Source organism: Orbicella faveolata, unplaced genomic scaffold (genome assembly GCF_042242905.1).
Source record: "Orbicella faveolata isolate gen_17 unplaced genomic scaffold, um_ofav_v1 contig_48, whole genome shotgun sequence".
NCBI classification, from domain to species: Eukaryota; Metazoa; Cnidaria; class Anthozoa; order Scleractinia; family Merulinidae; genus Orbicella; species Orbicella faveolata.
In genome coordinates, this window is record NW_028301578.1 from 10,154,710 (window position 1) to 10,170,864 (window position 16,155).

At 40.0% G+C, this 16,155-nt stretch overlaps 1 protein-coding gene across 2 annotated transcripts in view; it reads left to right on the forward strand.

Moving 5' to 3' along the window:
- Window positions 1-16,155, forward strand: part of LOC110060092 (uncharacterized) — a 49,198-nt gene that overhangs the window by 29,725 nt on the left and 3,318 nt on the right. For both annotated transcript variants that reach the window (XM_089280637.1, XM_089280638.1), the window contains 15 exons: window positions 343-531; window positions 1,562-1,798; window positions 2,756-2,824; window positions 3,476-3,712; window positions 4,066-4,227; window positions 4,554-4,715; window positions 5,229-5,390; window positions 5,874-7,411; window positions 8,271-9,132; window positions 10,321-10,947; window positions 12,263-12,502; window positions 12,988-13,179; window positions 13,735-14,202; window positions 15,384-15,548; window positions 15,849-15,957. In XM_089280637.1, coding sequence (XP_089136763.1) covers window positions 343-531; window positions 1,562-1,798; window positions 2,756-2,824; window positions 3,476-3,712; window positions 4,066-4,227; window positions 4,554-4,715; window positions 5,229-5,390; window positions 5,874-7,411; window positions 8,271-9,132; window positions 10,321-10,947; window positions 12,263-12,502; window positions 12,988-13,179; window positions 13,735-14,202; window positions 15,384-15,548; window positions 15,849-15,957 — 5,419 coding nt within the window. The remainder of the gene's footprint in view (window positions 1-342; window positions 532-1,561; window positions 1,799-2,755; window positions 2,825-3,475; window positions 3,713-4,065; window positions 4,228-4,553; window positions 4,716-5,228; window positions 5,391-5,873; window positions 7,412-8,270; window positions 9,133-10,320; window positions 10,948-12,262; window positions 12,503-12,987; window positions 13,180-13,734; window positions 14,203-15,383; window positions 15,549-15,848; window positions 15,958-16,155) is intronic.

A 16,155-nucleotide genomic window follows, 5' to 3' on the forward strand; every position in this document is an offset into this window, starting at 1 on the left:
AGTACCTTGAACTAGCCAAACTCTTTGGTGTTAAATTTAATGTCGACTTCCTCTTTGTCGCGTACTGTTTTACTCCTATTATGTGCTAATACTTGATAAACTACGGTGACCTCTTCGGAATACCATCAGTTTAACCCCTAATTGCCTGTATCTCACTATGCAGAAGATATTGTGTTGATGACGACATTGTAATGAACAAAATTATTATCAGCGGTTCTTTGTATTTTTAACAAAACTAACAATCAATGTTGAAAAGTACTTTTGAAAGTAACCGGTCAGAAAGAATGAAGAAGAACAATAACAATAATTGTTGGAAAAATTTAATTTTCTTTACTCGTACAGCGACGAAGTGCAGTGACCTGCCTCCTCCCAAAGGGGGCGCAAAGGCTTGTGACGATTGGATGTTTGGAACGTTCTGTTCACCTTTTTGCAGCAACAAATCGGACTTTGCCCAACCTTTACCTGCGACTATGTGGGTTTGCGGAGCAAGAGGAACTTGGATGCCAACCAATCGTTTTCCAGACTGTACAAGTGAGTAAATAATTAGTTGCATTTTTCCTTTTTACACTACAACACAAGAAATTACATAAATACCATTCCCTGTCTTCTTTTGGCGATGGCTTGTCTTTAAGGGGCATTTTTAATATGTGACAACAAACCGTCAACTGTGTCAACTGTGCAAGTGTACCGAAAATTGAAATTTTCTGACATAATTGTTTTGCTCCTTTGCTATGTGTTACTTTGATATTATTTTCGTAAGTAACTTCGCAATGTTAATATGTTCTTTCATAGTTTTTCTTTTTTACCGTTCTGGAATCTTATCTTGATTTATGTCATTTGCTAAGGACATAACAATGTAGTGTAATCCAAATGGTGGATTGAATTAATCATGTTTTATATTGAAGTAAAATTAATTAAATGTCAACGGAGAAGGGTATTATGGGCCTGAGTCTAGCGGTTGTACTTGCGTTTTAAAAACTAATGTTATGACGCAGTTCCCATGGTCTATAAAAGTGCTTGACACTAGAAATGAAATTCTGTCAATATTTACCAAGCCACAATTTTTTTTTAAGACGGTCTAGATGAAATGGTGGGAACTCAGTTATCAGTTAAATTTCAGGGCGTTTTTAAGCAACGAAATGGCCAAATGGCTCCAGTTAGCCTCAATAGAACTCAGATTAGCCTAAATATTACTGCCTTGACAGTGGTTAGCTCTCAGTAATTGTAAAGGTAACGCTTACAGACACCCATATCCCACATGGACTCTTACTTGTAGTGCCATTTCGTAATCTCGCCATTTCGTGTTTTAAAAGCTTTCCACATTTTGGGCGATTTTATTTAGTTATCAGTCAAAGTTCAGCTCATTCTCAACTATCGGCAAATTTTGCTGATCTGAGATCGCAGTTCTTAGTTAAAAAAAGAAAAAAAAGAAACCCCGCATATTTTTCATATTTTCACAAATCTTGACCTATTCTCTGCTATCAGTTCAGTTAAAACCCATCCAGACCCTCAGATAATGTAAGGAAGACCCAACTCGTTTTGTTTGTCCACCCTTTTGTAGAGGTATACCGCCCCAACAATGTCAGGATGGCAATGGATTTGCACTACTACTATGGTGACTGTAATACGCCAGAAGCCCAGGCTCAAATAAAACAGAACTTTATCCAACTGTTAAACGAGTCTTTCTTCAAAGAGGTCTGCCAAGATCCAGCACTCAAGGACAAGTGCAAGGCAAAAAATGTGAAAGTAACGTGTGCTGCGGTTGATTTTGTTATCAGTAGGAGAAGGCGTTCAGCAGGTATGGCAACATTACACAAAGCTCTCATTATTTTAAGAAACAAGAAACATCCTCGTTGTTTCAATTGGATGGAATAATGTAATATTCTACCGTAGGTATTATTATTCATGACATGGTAATGAGTCATGGGGAATCGATCTGGCCTGGTGAAAACCCAAGACTAGGCGAAAATGGAAGCGAACAGCTAGATCAAGTCCGACTTACTCCGTGGGTACTGGGAGGCTCATAATAGATTAAGAATAAAAATCAGCGATAATAATTTCGAATGGTGCACGGGTCATCGAAACGTCATTCGAAAATGTTATCGCTGATTTTTATTCTTAATTGTTTGCTCAAAGCCTCTGTTATTAGGATTTGCATAATCCCTAGGCTATCAAGTTTTTGCATAGTGGAAATATGCAAAAAGGAACACGAACGGCATGTGCTTTTTCGAGTTCTTCCAAACTTTCAAGAATGTTTGCATTACTCGAACTTACAAAGAGAAAATTTTTGTCTAGTTTCTTAAGAGAACACTGCGGAAAAGAAGATGAACATTCTCTTTGCTTGCTTCAACATTACGTGAACGGCTTGGACTACAGAACTGTTGTTCTACTAAGTCCGAGAAGTGCAGCTATAAGTGCACGCTTTCTTACTGGATGTTTTCAAATAGATCTAAGCGTTGCACCAAATCAGTTTGGGAGCTTGCTTATTAAATATTTGTTTTACAGATCTGAACAGACAGACAGACAGACACACAGACACACAGACAGACAGACACACACAGACTGACAGAAAACCACTTTGTCCAGCCACATCTCATCTTACAGTCTTGTGCACTTGCACTCGCACTTGCACTATCCAATTGTTGTAAACTAAGACTGTACCTCAGTATAATTACCTGTAGAGAATAAGCCCTGTAATTTGAATTGCCTGAATCTTTAATCTCTTTACGTTATTATTATTATTATTATTTTCCAGACGATGTTGGTCATCATAGAAGAACTCGACGATCAATTCCACGAACCACAGTTACTCTAGATATCGTTGGTAGGTCAATAATAGTATTTTAATTGTTTGTTTTTTGGGACGACTGAACACCTGAAAATGACAAAAGGGTTGTCTGCGTCGATTATAATAAAGTGTTTTTCTACATAACTTGCAGTTTAGCGTGTGAAGAAAGACTTGTTCTCCTAAAACTAGATAGTTAGAAAATTAAACTTCAAGTTTTGAATCACCCTGCCTAAATTAAATCGTTCAACCGACCTTTTTCTCACTTTGCAATGGTTTAATGTCAAAAAGTCACGTTACTCGTTATACTGATAACGGAGAATGTAGCTTCCGAGAATTGAAAATTTAAAGGCATTAACTCATGACTGGGTTTTAATTTAATTCCCATTTCCGTGGTATGGATGGAATGGAAATATCTGTATACTGCCGGATGGGACTTAAATAGCATCCGGTTGTCCTTATCCACCTTTACCTAAACCAAACTCTTGGGTATAGCAAAGAGCTGTGAGAGAAAGTCTCTAGCCTATCAGCGCAGCCACGTTGGAAATATTTCTCGCCAACATATTAACCATAAGGCAACCAAAAAGATACCAAAAGACACAAAGTCAAAGACTTTAAATAATCTATGCCACAACCTATTATTATCGAGTCTCAGTGCAATAATGATATTTTAATGCTTAACTCTTGTAGTTGACCTTAATGGCATTGAAGCAAATGACACCAAAGAAGGCCAGATCTTCATTGGCGAGGAGGGCACAAAAATTGCCAAAAACATCAGCAGTCGGATAAAAGCTGCAGTTGACAACGGCAATCTCAGTCTGACCATCAATGGCACTGACTTCGTAGCTGATGGAAATTCATTCAACATCTCAGAACCTAAACAATTCTGTACCAAGGGACAAACGTTTAATAAAAAGGGATATTGCCGTTAGTATATTTCCTCAAATTAACATTTGTTATTAATTTGATCGCATTTTTGCGCCAAAAGACCCAACAATGCGATGCTTCAAGTGCCTCATTTTAAACTAGGCACAGGATAAAGTTTTATTTCTAGTTTTTCAGATTTTAGTTTTAGCCGTTAAGCTCTTGTCAGCATTTCTCACGAAGTACCTAAGACGTTTCCTGCTAGTGAATTACGCTTACAGCAAAACTATCTTGCCTTATATTATTTTAGTTATAACTGTAAAGAGCTCATTAGTTTATTGTCGAGGTAAGTTGAATTTGCTTGTTTTACATTCATACAAACTTCTTGACTGCATCTTTGTCTTTGTGATCTACAGTAAACTGCACGCTGGGGACTTACTTAGACAGTACCACTGGAAAGTGCGAAGACTGTCCTATCGGATCATACCAAGAGCTCAGTGCACAGGAAGAGTGTGCGATGTGTCCACCAGGCACTTCCACAACAGACTCCAGAACACAGAATAGCTCCGACTGCTTAGGTAACTGACTTTTCTAATAAAGCTGATGAGACAGAAATTTCTCAGCTCTGAGCTGTTGACACTAACGAATGAGCAATCTAATAACCTTGGCTATATGGCAAAGCGGAATCAATGAACATAAAAAAACGCCGAATACACAATGGGAGGGGGGAGGGAGTAAAGGTAGGGTCCCAGAATTTCACCAGAGGTTGAATATCCTGTGGTCACGTCAAGTGTTCAGTAGACCTAAAGATATTATCTAATATATATTGAGGTAGAGTGAAGTGCGCAACCTCTAGGACTAAGCATAACTGGCAGCCTCTCTTGACTATTTGTTTTCATGGCAGCTCTCTGTCGACCTGGTTCGCACTCGCCCACCGGAATGGAGCCCTGTCTTCTTTGTGACAAGGGCTATTATCAGTCCAAGGAGGGCCAAAGCTCATGCTTTAAATGCAGTCCGAACAAGACAACTTCTGCTGAGGGATCTAACAGCTCCACACAATGTAAAGGTATGTATTTTAAAAAAAAGATTCCATGTATGTGATACACCAGGTGTTACTCCCAAAGAAATGCAATAATCTGATTTCTAGCAAAGTTACTTTTGGATTAAGAGGTTCTGGTTCTTTTTCGTACCCTGCGAAGTTTCCTTGTGCTCTTTGGACGACATGGACACAGTGTCTTCCTCCACCAGGGAATCTAAATGATATGCCTGCTAGCTATTAGCCTTTTGTAAGGGCAAGCTAAGAAAAGAATGCTGAGTTGGCTTGTAGCGGACCGGCAACATACCTAGTAACTTAAGGACCTGTTTCGCTCCTCAATTTAGGTGCTAAAACTTGACCTCGGCTACGTTCTTTAATTAAGAACACGTCGTTAGCACATTCAGTTTAAGTAGACATTGTGTCAATGTCGAAAACGATGTTAATATTAATGGATTTAAATGATGGTTTTACATATTGTTTCTTCCAAACGAATTTAAAAATCTTCATTCTGATGACTAGCATTTGATCAATTATTTTCCACAGTTCCGTGCCCGGCTGGATCATTTTCCCCAACTGGACTGGCCCCATGTTCTTTATGCGATCGACGCTCTTTTCAGCCACGTGATAAGAGTCGTGTGTGTTTTTCATGCCCAGGAACAACTGTAACACTGAGACCCGGATCAAAGAACGCACAAGACTGTATAGGTCAGTAGTCTTACTGAAACATTGAGAGCCGCTCTTCCCTAAATGGTTCAGTAAGATAAATTTCAAAGAAAATCTTTAAGACAGCAATAGTTTTAACAAGAGACGTTTATAACATACAAATCATTTCAATTAAACAGAAACCTCATCAAAAAAGAAGTTTGTTAACTAAGCCAGATGGACACTGAAGATGTAAACTTAAACGAAGACGAAAACGGGTGGCTACGATTGATTAAGATGAGACGGACTGCGAATGATGATAAAAAGAACACGTCGTAAAAGTTCTGGAATCGATTGACAAAAGAATGCTTATGAACTTTGATCACTTGTCAATTAACATAGAATACCGCCTAAGTACAATTCCATTTCTTCGCGGAGCTTCTGTGCGTGCTTTTAAATTGTGTCACGTTTACCTAATTTTTTGTCCGCAACCACTTAAAGCTGGAAACTCATAGTTTCTAATTCTAGGGGGTTTATTTGTTCCAGAAATCGACGAGTGCTATTCTAACCCTTGTATCAACAACGCCACGTGTACTGACCTCATTGGCGATTTCTTGTGCTCCTGCCAACCTGGTTACACTGGGAAGCAGTGTGCTACTGATATTGACGACTGTCAAGATAAACCATGTTTTAACAATGGCACATGTCAAGACCTGCTCAACGACTACACCTGCTCATGCGCATATGGTTACCGAGGCCCTAACTGCGAAGAGGATATAGATGAGTGCGTTTCTTCGCCGTGTTCAAACAATGCCTCGTGCAGAAATCTCCCTGGTGGTTATCATTGCCAATGTGAGCCTGGTTATACGGGAAGACTGTGTGATACGGACATTGATGAATGTCTGTTATCTCCATGCCAGAATGGAGCCACTTGCAGAGACAAAATAAACAACTACGAGTGCGTCTGTCCGGTTGGTTACCAAGGCAACGATTGCGAAGAGAATATCGATGACTGCGCGAGTGACCCTTGTCAAAACTGGGGCCACTGCCGTGATGGAATTGACAGTTACCAATGCAATTGTCTTGCAGGATTTAACGGGACAAATTGTGAACATAATATCGACGATTGTGCTGGGGCAGAATGCAAGAACAACGCTACATGCTTAGATCAAATTAATGAATTTTATTGTATCTGCGAGAGGGGATTTTCTGGATCAGCGTGTGAGTTCAACATCGATGAATGTATCTCCAGTCCCTGCCAAAATCAAGCCAGCTGTGTGGATATGGTTAATGCCTATCGCTGTGACTGTCGCGATGGTTTTGATGGATTACACTGCGAAAACAACATAGATGACTGTGCATCGAGTCCTTGCTCAAACAACGGGTCGTGTCATGACGGGGTGGACAACTTTACCTGCGTGTGCCCGATAGGTTTCACAGGTAAAATATGCAATGTGGACATCGACTACTGCGCCTCGATGCCCTGCTTGAGCAATGGAACATGCTTTGATGGTACCACTTCCTTTACTTGTCAGTGTCCAGATGGTTTCGAAGGAGATCAGTGCCAGAGCAATATAGACAACTGTAAGAATGTCACTTGCTTAAACGACGGCGCTTGCATTGACGTAATAGATGGATACAAATGCGCTTGTTCTGACGGCTTTGTTGGTATTCTCTGCGAAGTAAACATCGATGACTGCGGAAAGAATCCATGCGCAAACGATGGAGCTTGTGCTGATCTCATAGATGACTACAGTTGTACTTGCAAAAAGGGATACACAGGAAAAAACTGCAGCATTGACATCGATGAGTGTGCCAGCTCTCCATGCGCCAATAATGCTACTTGTATCGACAAAGTGGATAACTACAAGTGCTCCTGTGCTGATGGATTCAGCGGACCACACTGTGAGGTTGATATCGACGACTGCGTGCTAAGTTCCTGTGGTAATGGATCCACGTGCAGAGACGGAATGAACAGCTACACTTGCGACTGCGCATCTGGATTTCTGGGCGATGATTGTACAGTGCAAATCGATGAGTGCTTGTCTTTCCCTTGTTACTATGGAGGAACATGTTATGATCAGGTAATGTGCAAATGCTCAATCCTACGTTATGCGCGTGTATTAATTAAGCACAAGCCCAGACAAGTAGTAACATTCGTTAAGCGGAGCAACCTATGTACATTCCATGAATTAAGTTCGGTTGAGGTTAGTAGATGTAGTCCCTATTTACTTGTATGAGAATTTAATGAAATATAAAGATTTAGAGGAAAAAAAAAACATGGTAAGGTTGGCAAAACTTTTTCCTTTTCGTCGACAATGATTTTGGAGGATGAATGACAATCCATAAACGTTCTTTGTGGATGGATGGATACATGCATGCATGGAATCTTTTATTTGAACACGGTATTTTTGTTAAATCTGGTTTCAATAAGGGCTCTGCAGAGAATACCACACACAATATAGGTTACTTTTTTACTATTACTAGCTTAATGTTACAGAATTAGTTTTGCTTGACCTGATAGTATAGGTCTACCTACCCATAAACCTTTTTTTTTTTTTTTGATTGAACTTCCTTCCTTAAAACTGGTTGGCAAATTATTCCGATTTTTTGCTCCGGTAAATGAAAGAGTAAATGTATGCATAGAGGTATGGAAGCATTGATGCATGTATGCATCAATGGATGGATTCATGGGTGCACGGACCCATGGATGCTTTCAGATAGTTAGATTTGCTGTCGTAGTTTGCGTTTTCAAAAAATCTGATTTTAGTTAAACTGCCGAGCTGCTGACAAAGGGGAGGCCAGACTATAGCTACGTAGGAAATTAAAACGCCTAATAAAAAGGTGTGCTATACATAAGTAGTAGAAACACATTGGATTGTTTCTTGTATATAGCAGCGATACGGTGACGGAACTTCAAATCAGTCTCCTTTTACTTTACAGATCAACGGATTTGCTTGTGTCTGTCCTAATGGATTGACAGGTCTGCAATGCGAAGTTAATATTGACGACTGCAAATCCAGTCCGTGTGCAAATAATGGCGCGTGCTCAGATCTAGTGGCAAATTACACCTGTTCCTGTCCAGAGGGCTTCAACGGCTATAACTGTGAAAACCGCATTGACCACTGCAAAGAAACTAACTGCAGTCGAAATGGCTTCTGCGTTAACTCTCATAACTATTTTTACTGCAATTGTAGCGCTGGCTACTTCGGAGATTACTGCGAATTGGAAATAAACGAGTGTTTACCAAGGCCGTGTTTTAACAACGGAACCTGCCACGATAAGGTCAACAGTTTCACTTGTTCGTGTGCTGATGGGTATACTGGAAGGTACTGTGAGCTTAACATAGACGACTGTGTCAATGCCTCTTGTCAAAATGGCGCTTTTTGTGTTGACCATATTCTCGGGTATTCTTGTCTGTGTCCCGCCGGATACAATGGAACCTACTGCCAAACCGAGATCAACGAATGTGAATCGAACCCGTGTATCAACAATGGTACCTGCATTGATCTGACACCAGGTTACAAGTGTGAATGTTTGAGTCAGTTTACTGGAGAGAAGTGCCAAAACGTTACAGACGTCTGTCTATCAATGCCTTGCCTCAATCACGGCACGTGTAGGTCTTATAATTACTCAGAAGACTTCAGCTGTACGTGCAAAGCTGGCTTCACCGGAGAAAAATGTGAGGTGGACATTGACGACTGTGCTTCAGAGCCTTGCATGCCAAACGCGTATTGTCAGGATATGATGAATAGTTACAGCTGTGAATGCTACCCCTCTTACTCTGGAGACAACTGTGACATCTGTAAGTTAGTATTTATGACAGTTCTTTATTGGTAAAACGGATGAAATGGGAAATGCCGCATAGATAGAAAATACTCAAGTTGACACTCGGAGGTGCATTCAAATCGAAACTCTTACCTAAACAACGCAATACAGGTAGAAAGACGTAGGATGAGCCCTTCCCTCAGATTTATTTATTTGTTTATTTTTTCTGAGGGGAGGGATGTGGTAATAAGACGTACAAAGACTTGTTTACGTTTAATAGATGGTACTTAGCTTGCTCTCCAGGATACCATTGTTTATATGTTGATTATGACGTCGTCATCATTGATTTCATCATTTTCTGTAAAGGTCAAAGAAATGTTCATTGCAGGATAATTAGCTCAAAAATGCATTTGTTATGGCATGTCAAAAGACGAAGTCAAATATTCGAATTACCAAAATTTCCATCAGTTTGGAATAAGGAGCCACTGAAAGCGACTGAAAGTAAATATATCATCTTCATAAACTCTGAGAGAGTTGCTGACGAGCTGCGGACTCGCGTGCGAGAGGGAAAGAGAGAGAGAGAGAGAGAGAGAGAGGGGGGGGGGTGGGTTGCGCGGTACTTCATACGACAGCATTAGCAGCACAGCAAGCTGCATTTTTAAATTTCTCTTTAATCTGCAGCGTCCTTAAAAAAGTGTTATAAAGTAGCTCGGCCATTTAAAATGGTAACATTCCCATAAGAACAGTAGCAAGTCGATAATTGAAAACAATGAAGTAGAGCGGATCTTTTCACCCACCTCGCGAATTCTTCATGTCAATGAGCTGTCCAAAAATGGAGCCTAAGAATTTTAAGAAATGTATCTGACTATACAATCTGTTGTTATGTAGCATTTAGTCATTCACGCCTTTCTTATATATACAGTTGAACACTGCTTCCCTTCCCTGTATCATTTAATTGAAGAACTCTTCAAATACTTGGATGAATTAGTCCTTAAGTATGTCACTTTTAGATGTTTCGAAATGGTCCTTGAAATACTTGAATGTTAGTTTCCCCTGACCTATCTTCACTTTGACTCGTCAACTCCCTACCTTTTTATATCCCTTTGCCCATGAAATGGTAACCCTTTCGAGAGGAACCGCTGCAAATTATATTTTAAGTTCATTGTAGGGAATGTTTCACAATATAGGGAGTATCCTAACACTCGTTTTCTCACTTTGTTTGCAGTTCTTGGCAGTGACTTTGATCTCATTTTCAAACGCAAAAGCATAGATGACATGATTTTGCTATCAGATGGCAAAGGTCTTCCAAACATGGATTCTTTCACAATCGCCCTGTATCTTCGTGCAGACTCCAGATACAATTCAGGAACATTGTTCAGCTACAGTGTGCCTGAGCAACCAAATCATATCATCGTGCTTTCCTTTACAAAGTCTCAAGTTCAGCTGGAGATCAAAGATAGCACAGTAAGTGCAGACTTTGAGTTTACGGACGATCACTGGCATTTCTTGGGAGTCGTGTGGCAGGCGATAACTGGGACTGTCTCGGTGTACGTTGATAGGGCAGAAATAAAAAAGGCAAGAGGCGTCAAGACCAACGATACGATCATTGGCGGAGGGTGGGTTGTGCTTGGCCAGCGATATCTCGCAGGGGTAAAGATTTCAAACCTTTCAACAGCTTTTGCCGGCACTATGCACCAAGTAAGCTTTTGGAATGTTCCGGCAAGTCCTTTAGACATGTGGAACGCGGCTCATAACTGCACGTGGCCTATCGCAGGAAGTCTGCGTGCATGGAACAGCTTCCTCTTTGGAGTCAAAGGACATGTAGAAAAACGATTCATGACACAGTGTAAAGGTACTTAGCATTCTTGGTACAGTCCTATTTAGGTCATTTACTTTTGAAATCTTCGAGTGAATTCATTTCTATTTAATTGAACTGTAATAACATGAATCAGCTGTCGCTTTAATGTTATTAGTGTTATGTCAATTATGAAAGTTGAAGATAAAAACTTTCAGTAGCGGGCAACAAAATTGTTTTAATGTTTGGAATGAAATAGCTGTAAATGATCGGGGAAACAATGGATGGTCAATGGATTAAGATGACATATATTTTACCGGTGATATAGTTTCTGTCACATACATTGATCACCACTCAAGAAGTCAGCGGTTTTGTTTAGTTTGTGCTTCGATGTTTAGAAGTTTCGTTTCTTTTGTACAGCAAACACTCGCGTTATTGATGGATATTTTTTTTTTCTTTGCTAAAATTTCATACCGGTATTGGCTCCACATTCACCACGCGCACACGTACACGGCTAGGCTTTCAAAACTAGAACACCATGGGTGTAGCCAGCAATTTTCAAGGGGGGGGGGGGGAGGGCTCACATTTTGTCCAAGTGAGAGTACTCATCAGAAAGTCCTGTCGTTTTCGAAACCTGTTGTAGGTTACAAAAGGGGGCGTCACGGGCACCCAGGGACTCCCCTAGCTACGCTCCTGCACACCACGTAATATTTGGTAACCTGTTTGTTACCTGTTTGTCTTCCTAACTTTTTAACAGTGGCAATAAAAGACAGCTAGCATAGTCTGCTGCCTCCACTTCAATCGTCGAAAATGTCCATTTATTGGCAAATCTGATACAATGTACATGTAAGTTTGAATGACGGCAAAAGGCCCTCTAAAAAAGTTTCTCTTGCTTCAAAGGTGTACATACAATAGCCACACTGTTTAGTTTTTCACTTGTTCAGTTATTTCCTGACATAGATCCGGTCATGTATCATGATTACGTTGGGGAAACAAAACTGCGTATTAATAAACTTTGGAATACAAAAAGTACCTGCCGCAAATGCTTGTAGTAGCCGGTGACTTTGATTCGGTGCCTGCTTATTTTAAAAACCTGGATGAGTTCCCTTTTAATTCTATATCCTTGTTCGAGGGTCTTTTCTGTGGATTTTCTGGTTTTTCTGCCGCCACAAAATCCAACACTCCATAGTCTTATTGGAACACTTTGTAATGAGCTCCTGAGAGCTTTTCCGTATTGCAGTTTACATTTATATTTAACATAGACGGTAGCTCAGTTCATTTCCGTCACCGCAAGAGTACATCGATTTTCATACTATCCTAGAAACGAAAGAAAAACCAACAGGTTATAACGTTTTACAACTTTGCTTTGCAGCGTTTGACAGGTGCACTGCCAACTGCTTGCACTTCCTCCGATGCGAGTTTCATGAGAACGAATACAACTGTAGCTGTCAACCCGGATTTTCAGGTACCGGCTGTAACATTAATATTGATGACTGCAGCTCAAATCCATGCGTCAAAGGGACGTGTGTCGATGGTGTGAATCGCTATGACTGCGAGTGCAGCAAAGGCTATTGGGGAGTAAATTGTGAAAAGAAAATCATCAATGAAGGAGGTATGATGGTTACAGAAGTTATCAGTCTATAGCACAATGATGAAAGAAATCTATGAATTTGTTCATCTGTTGTGTAAGCGTGACACATTTTTTTTTCACGACAGTCCAAGAGGACCCAAGAGAATAAATTAATTTGAATTTTAGGAAGTGGTCTGCTACCAGGGCCTTAAACTCTTTGCCTTATTATTCTAAGACTAATTACGTTCAGTTCTCTACATTTTGTTGACCTAACATACATTCGAGAGACAAGGAGACAACTCTCTAAACAACTTACGAATTGCGATATTTTAAGAGCACCGTCCTCAGCAGGTAGCCATATCTTAACTTTTTCAACCTATCTTGTATTTACACTAAATGCATTATTTTGCATGATTGTATGGAAAGCAACGAAACTTTTCTTGAACACTTGTAAAGAAAGCTCTTATAAATTTCATTGCGGAAGAACACAAGGACACCACTAACGGCGTGTTATCTGAACTCTACAGAGTGTCCGGAATTGAGAGAGCCCGTCAATGGAAAAAAATCTTGCCAAAAAGTTGCTGGAGCGATTTCCTGTACTATGAACTGCGATGAAGGTCACTCTTTCAGTGCTGAGGCAGTGACTACCTTTGTCTGCGGCCCTGACACAGAGTGGACCTGGAATGGCATCATGGATATGACTATACCAACCTGCTTAAGTGCGTATTAATAACTGATCAAACAACGCACTATAGTTCTTAATTAATAACTGAAGAAATCGATTTATCTCCTAACTATCATCAGAAAAAGTTGCTCCCTGGGTAACATGGCCTGATTTGCAATCCCAGTCAAGTCGCGAGAAATAAAAACCTGCTGTACCCAGGGCAATGTTCGGTAAACTGCCTGACTAGATTTCGTGCTTAAAAGTTGGAAGGTCGGTTACTTGTACCAGCACAAAATATTTGAGGTACTGTTCCACAGAAGAGAAACGAAAAGTTCCTGGCATGATAAAATGTGAGTTCAGCTTTACTTTCCCAGACCGTTCCTTTGTTTCTGCAAAACATCAAAAATCCAGAGCGACATGGAAGTAACTATTAGTAGGCCAAATTACTCTTTGCGATATTTCCGTAAATTTTATTTTGTAAATTGAAATAAAATCTCGAAAAGCCAATATTCTAATGGAAGCCATCAGTCACTGAGTTTCAAAAACAGTTCAATTCTCCAGTTTATAAGTGTTATTCAAATTGACAATTATAACTCACTTTCTACCACAGAAAATGCCGCGCCCAAGGAAATAGAACATCACTTCTCGGTTGATTTTCCTGGAATGAAATGCGAGGACATCCAGAGTCACGACGAGTTACGCTCGGCACTCAAGAAGAGATTAAGCAACACACTTTCAACACTCTCTGGATGTCACTCATGTAACTTAAAGACCGTCGCAGTTCCTGGATGTGAATCGAAAGCCAATCAAAGGTCAAAACGAGCAGTCGACACAAACGTTAAAGTTCTATTTTCAATGGTGTTGTTTAAGGATATTAATTCGTCCTCATCAGAAGGCAATGTCGAAGAAAAAAGTGAAGAAGTGTTGTTTCAGATGCAGTATGCCGTTGCTGCTGGACAGTTCACGATAAGCTTACATGGAATAAACACCACTGCTCAGAGGTCTTCACTAAAATATCTCTTCTCTAAGGTTACTTGCAGTGTTGGCTCTGTCCCAAGCAATAATGGAAAGAGATGTGGTGAGTATTTAGTAGTAAGTTTATTTATTTATTTATTTATTTATTTTATTTAATTATTTATGTATTTATTTATTCATTTAGTTAGGTATTGATTTATCTATCCATTTATTTCTTTCTTTCTTTATTTTTACGTTACGACTCAAAAGAAGACACACTGCTAATGGCTTTATTTCTCAGCTCATTACCTGACGGTGGCGAGTTCAGTTTGATGAAATGAGACAACAGCCCTGCTGGGATTAATTTGCCACGATTGTGGCAAATTAACACTTATCCCATAAACACTTATCCTGTCACGTCATGAAGTGATGACAGTAACAACGAACATTCATGAAAAGTGGGGAGAACTAGAACGCTGATGACATAAGTGTGAATTGGATATAGGCATAAGTAAAAAAAAAAAAAAATAGGGGTAGGGCCAATGTTAAGAAGGGGCGGGAGAGGGTTAAAACTTCTGACAGCTACGAGCAGCGACGTTTACGCTCAGCAGCTAGGAGCAAAGAGAGGACCTCTCTTTGGCGACACACCTTTATATTCAAATGAATATATTTATTTGCATTCTTCATCATTTACGCGTGTATTACAAACTCACAAAGTGACCAGCTCGGAGATGGCTTGATAGCTCAGTTGGTAGAGCACTGCACCGGTATCGCAGAGGTCATGCGTTCGAATCCCGTTCAGGCCTGAATATTTGTGTGTGTGTGTGTGTGTGTGTGTGTGTGTGTGTGTGTGTGTTTTTCAGGCTTTAATTTCGCAACTGCTTAAGTTGCGTGTATTACTGCGATGATCATGTCTTCACACCTTTTATAAAGGAATCTGATACAACCCGTAAGGCCAATTGTTCTCCGCCGACTAGATATCCTTAACAATGACCCTTTCTCGTGTTACATAAACCTAATTATGCGTGCTGCATAATTGGTGGGTAATTTTATTGATTTTTTCATCGACTATTTTGCCAATGTAACACAAGTGGCTACTACGACAACTCGCCGTGGAAATACACCCTGGAAAATATGTTAGGATTGGGCCAGAATTACGTTGGCTTAATTGTAACATCCTTTATAGATCTAATGAGCTTGATTGTAATGTTTACCCTTGGAAAGATTTTTGTTTTCAAGCACTTACGGTTGGTCATGTGAGCTGCCGTAATAATGCAAACAGTTAACGCCTGTTTTGACTTTCAGTGCTTTGTTCTGTCGGATCATTTCATGACCAAAACAGCCTCGATTGTAAACTATGTGGTAAAGGCAGCTACCAAGACAAGGAAGGCCGGGCCAGCTGCGAAACATGTGGCAAGGGAATGACAACCCTCCGACGTGGAACGACTAACAGTGACGGGTGCATCGAGTGTAAGATTGCACTTCAATATGTAAAGCAGAAAGTAATGATACTTAACGGTTGATATGGTAGTCAACAGCAAGATAGGCGAAGTATTAGTATTGTTATATAGTAAACCGCCAGATGACAATTCTAGTGAGTGGATCACCTGTTGCTAGGATGTCTAGCGTTTAGCGTGAGCAATACAGATGGCCAAAGTTAAAGAGATCGCAAAAAACAAAACAAAACAAAACAAAACAAAGAAAAAAAATAAATAAAAGTTGCAGATGGTAAATGTCCAAATTATTTTAAATGTTTGATTTTTCCACCAGATGCAAAAGAAGCTAGCAAGCCGAAAGACCCCAGTACTATCCTCAAAATCACTCTAGGGGTAGTCATACCTGTTGTTTTTATTCTTATTGGTGTCGCTGTCTATTACAGGTATTTACATTTGTTTTTGTTTTTGTTTTTGTATTTTTTTTAACTGTGTTCAGTTGTGCTGAATTATTTAAAACGATACTTCTGACTTCGAAAAAGGCTCTTGGGCTTGGAGACTCGATCAATAAGTGCTGGCAAAATTTCGACTTTTGTCGGCTTCTTCAAAATCCCTGGGGAACACTGATATTACAAGAATAATGA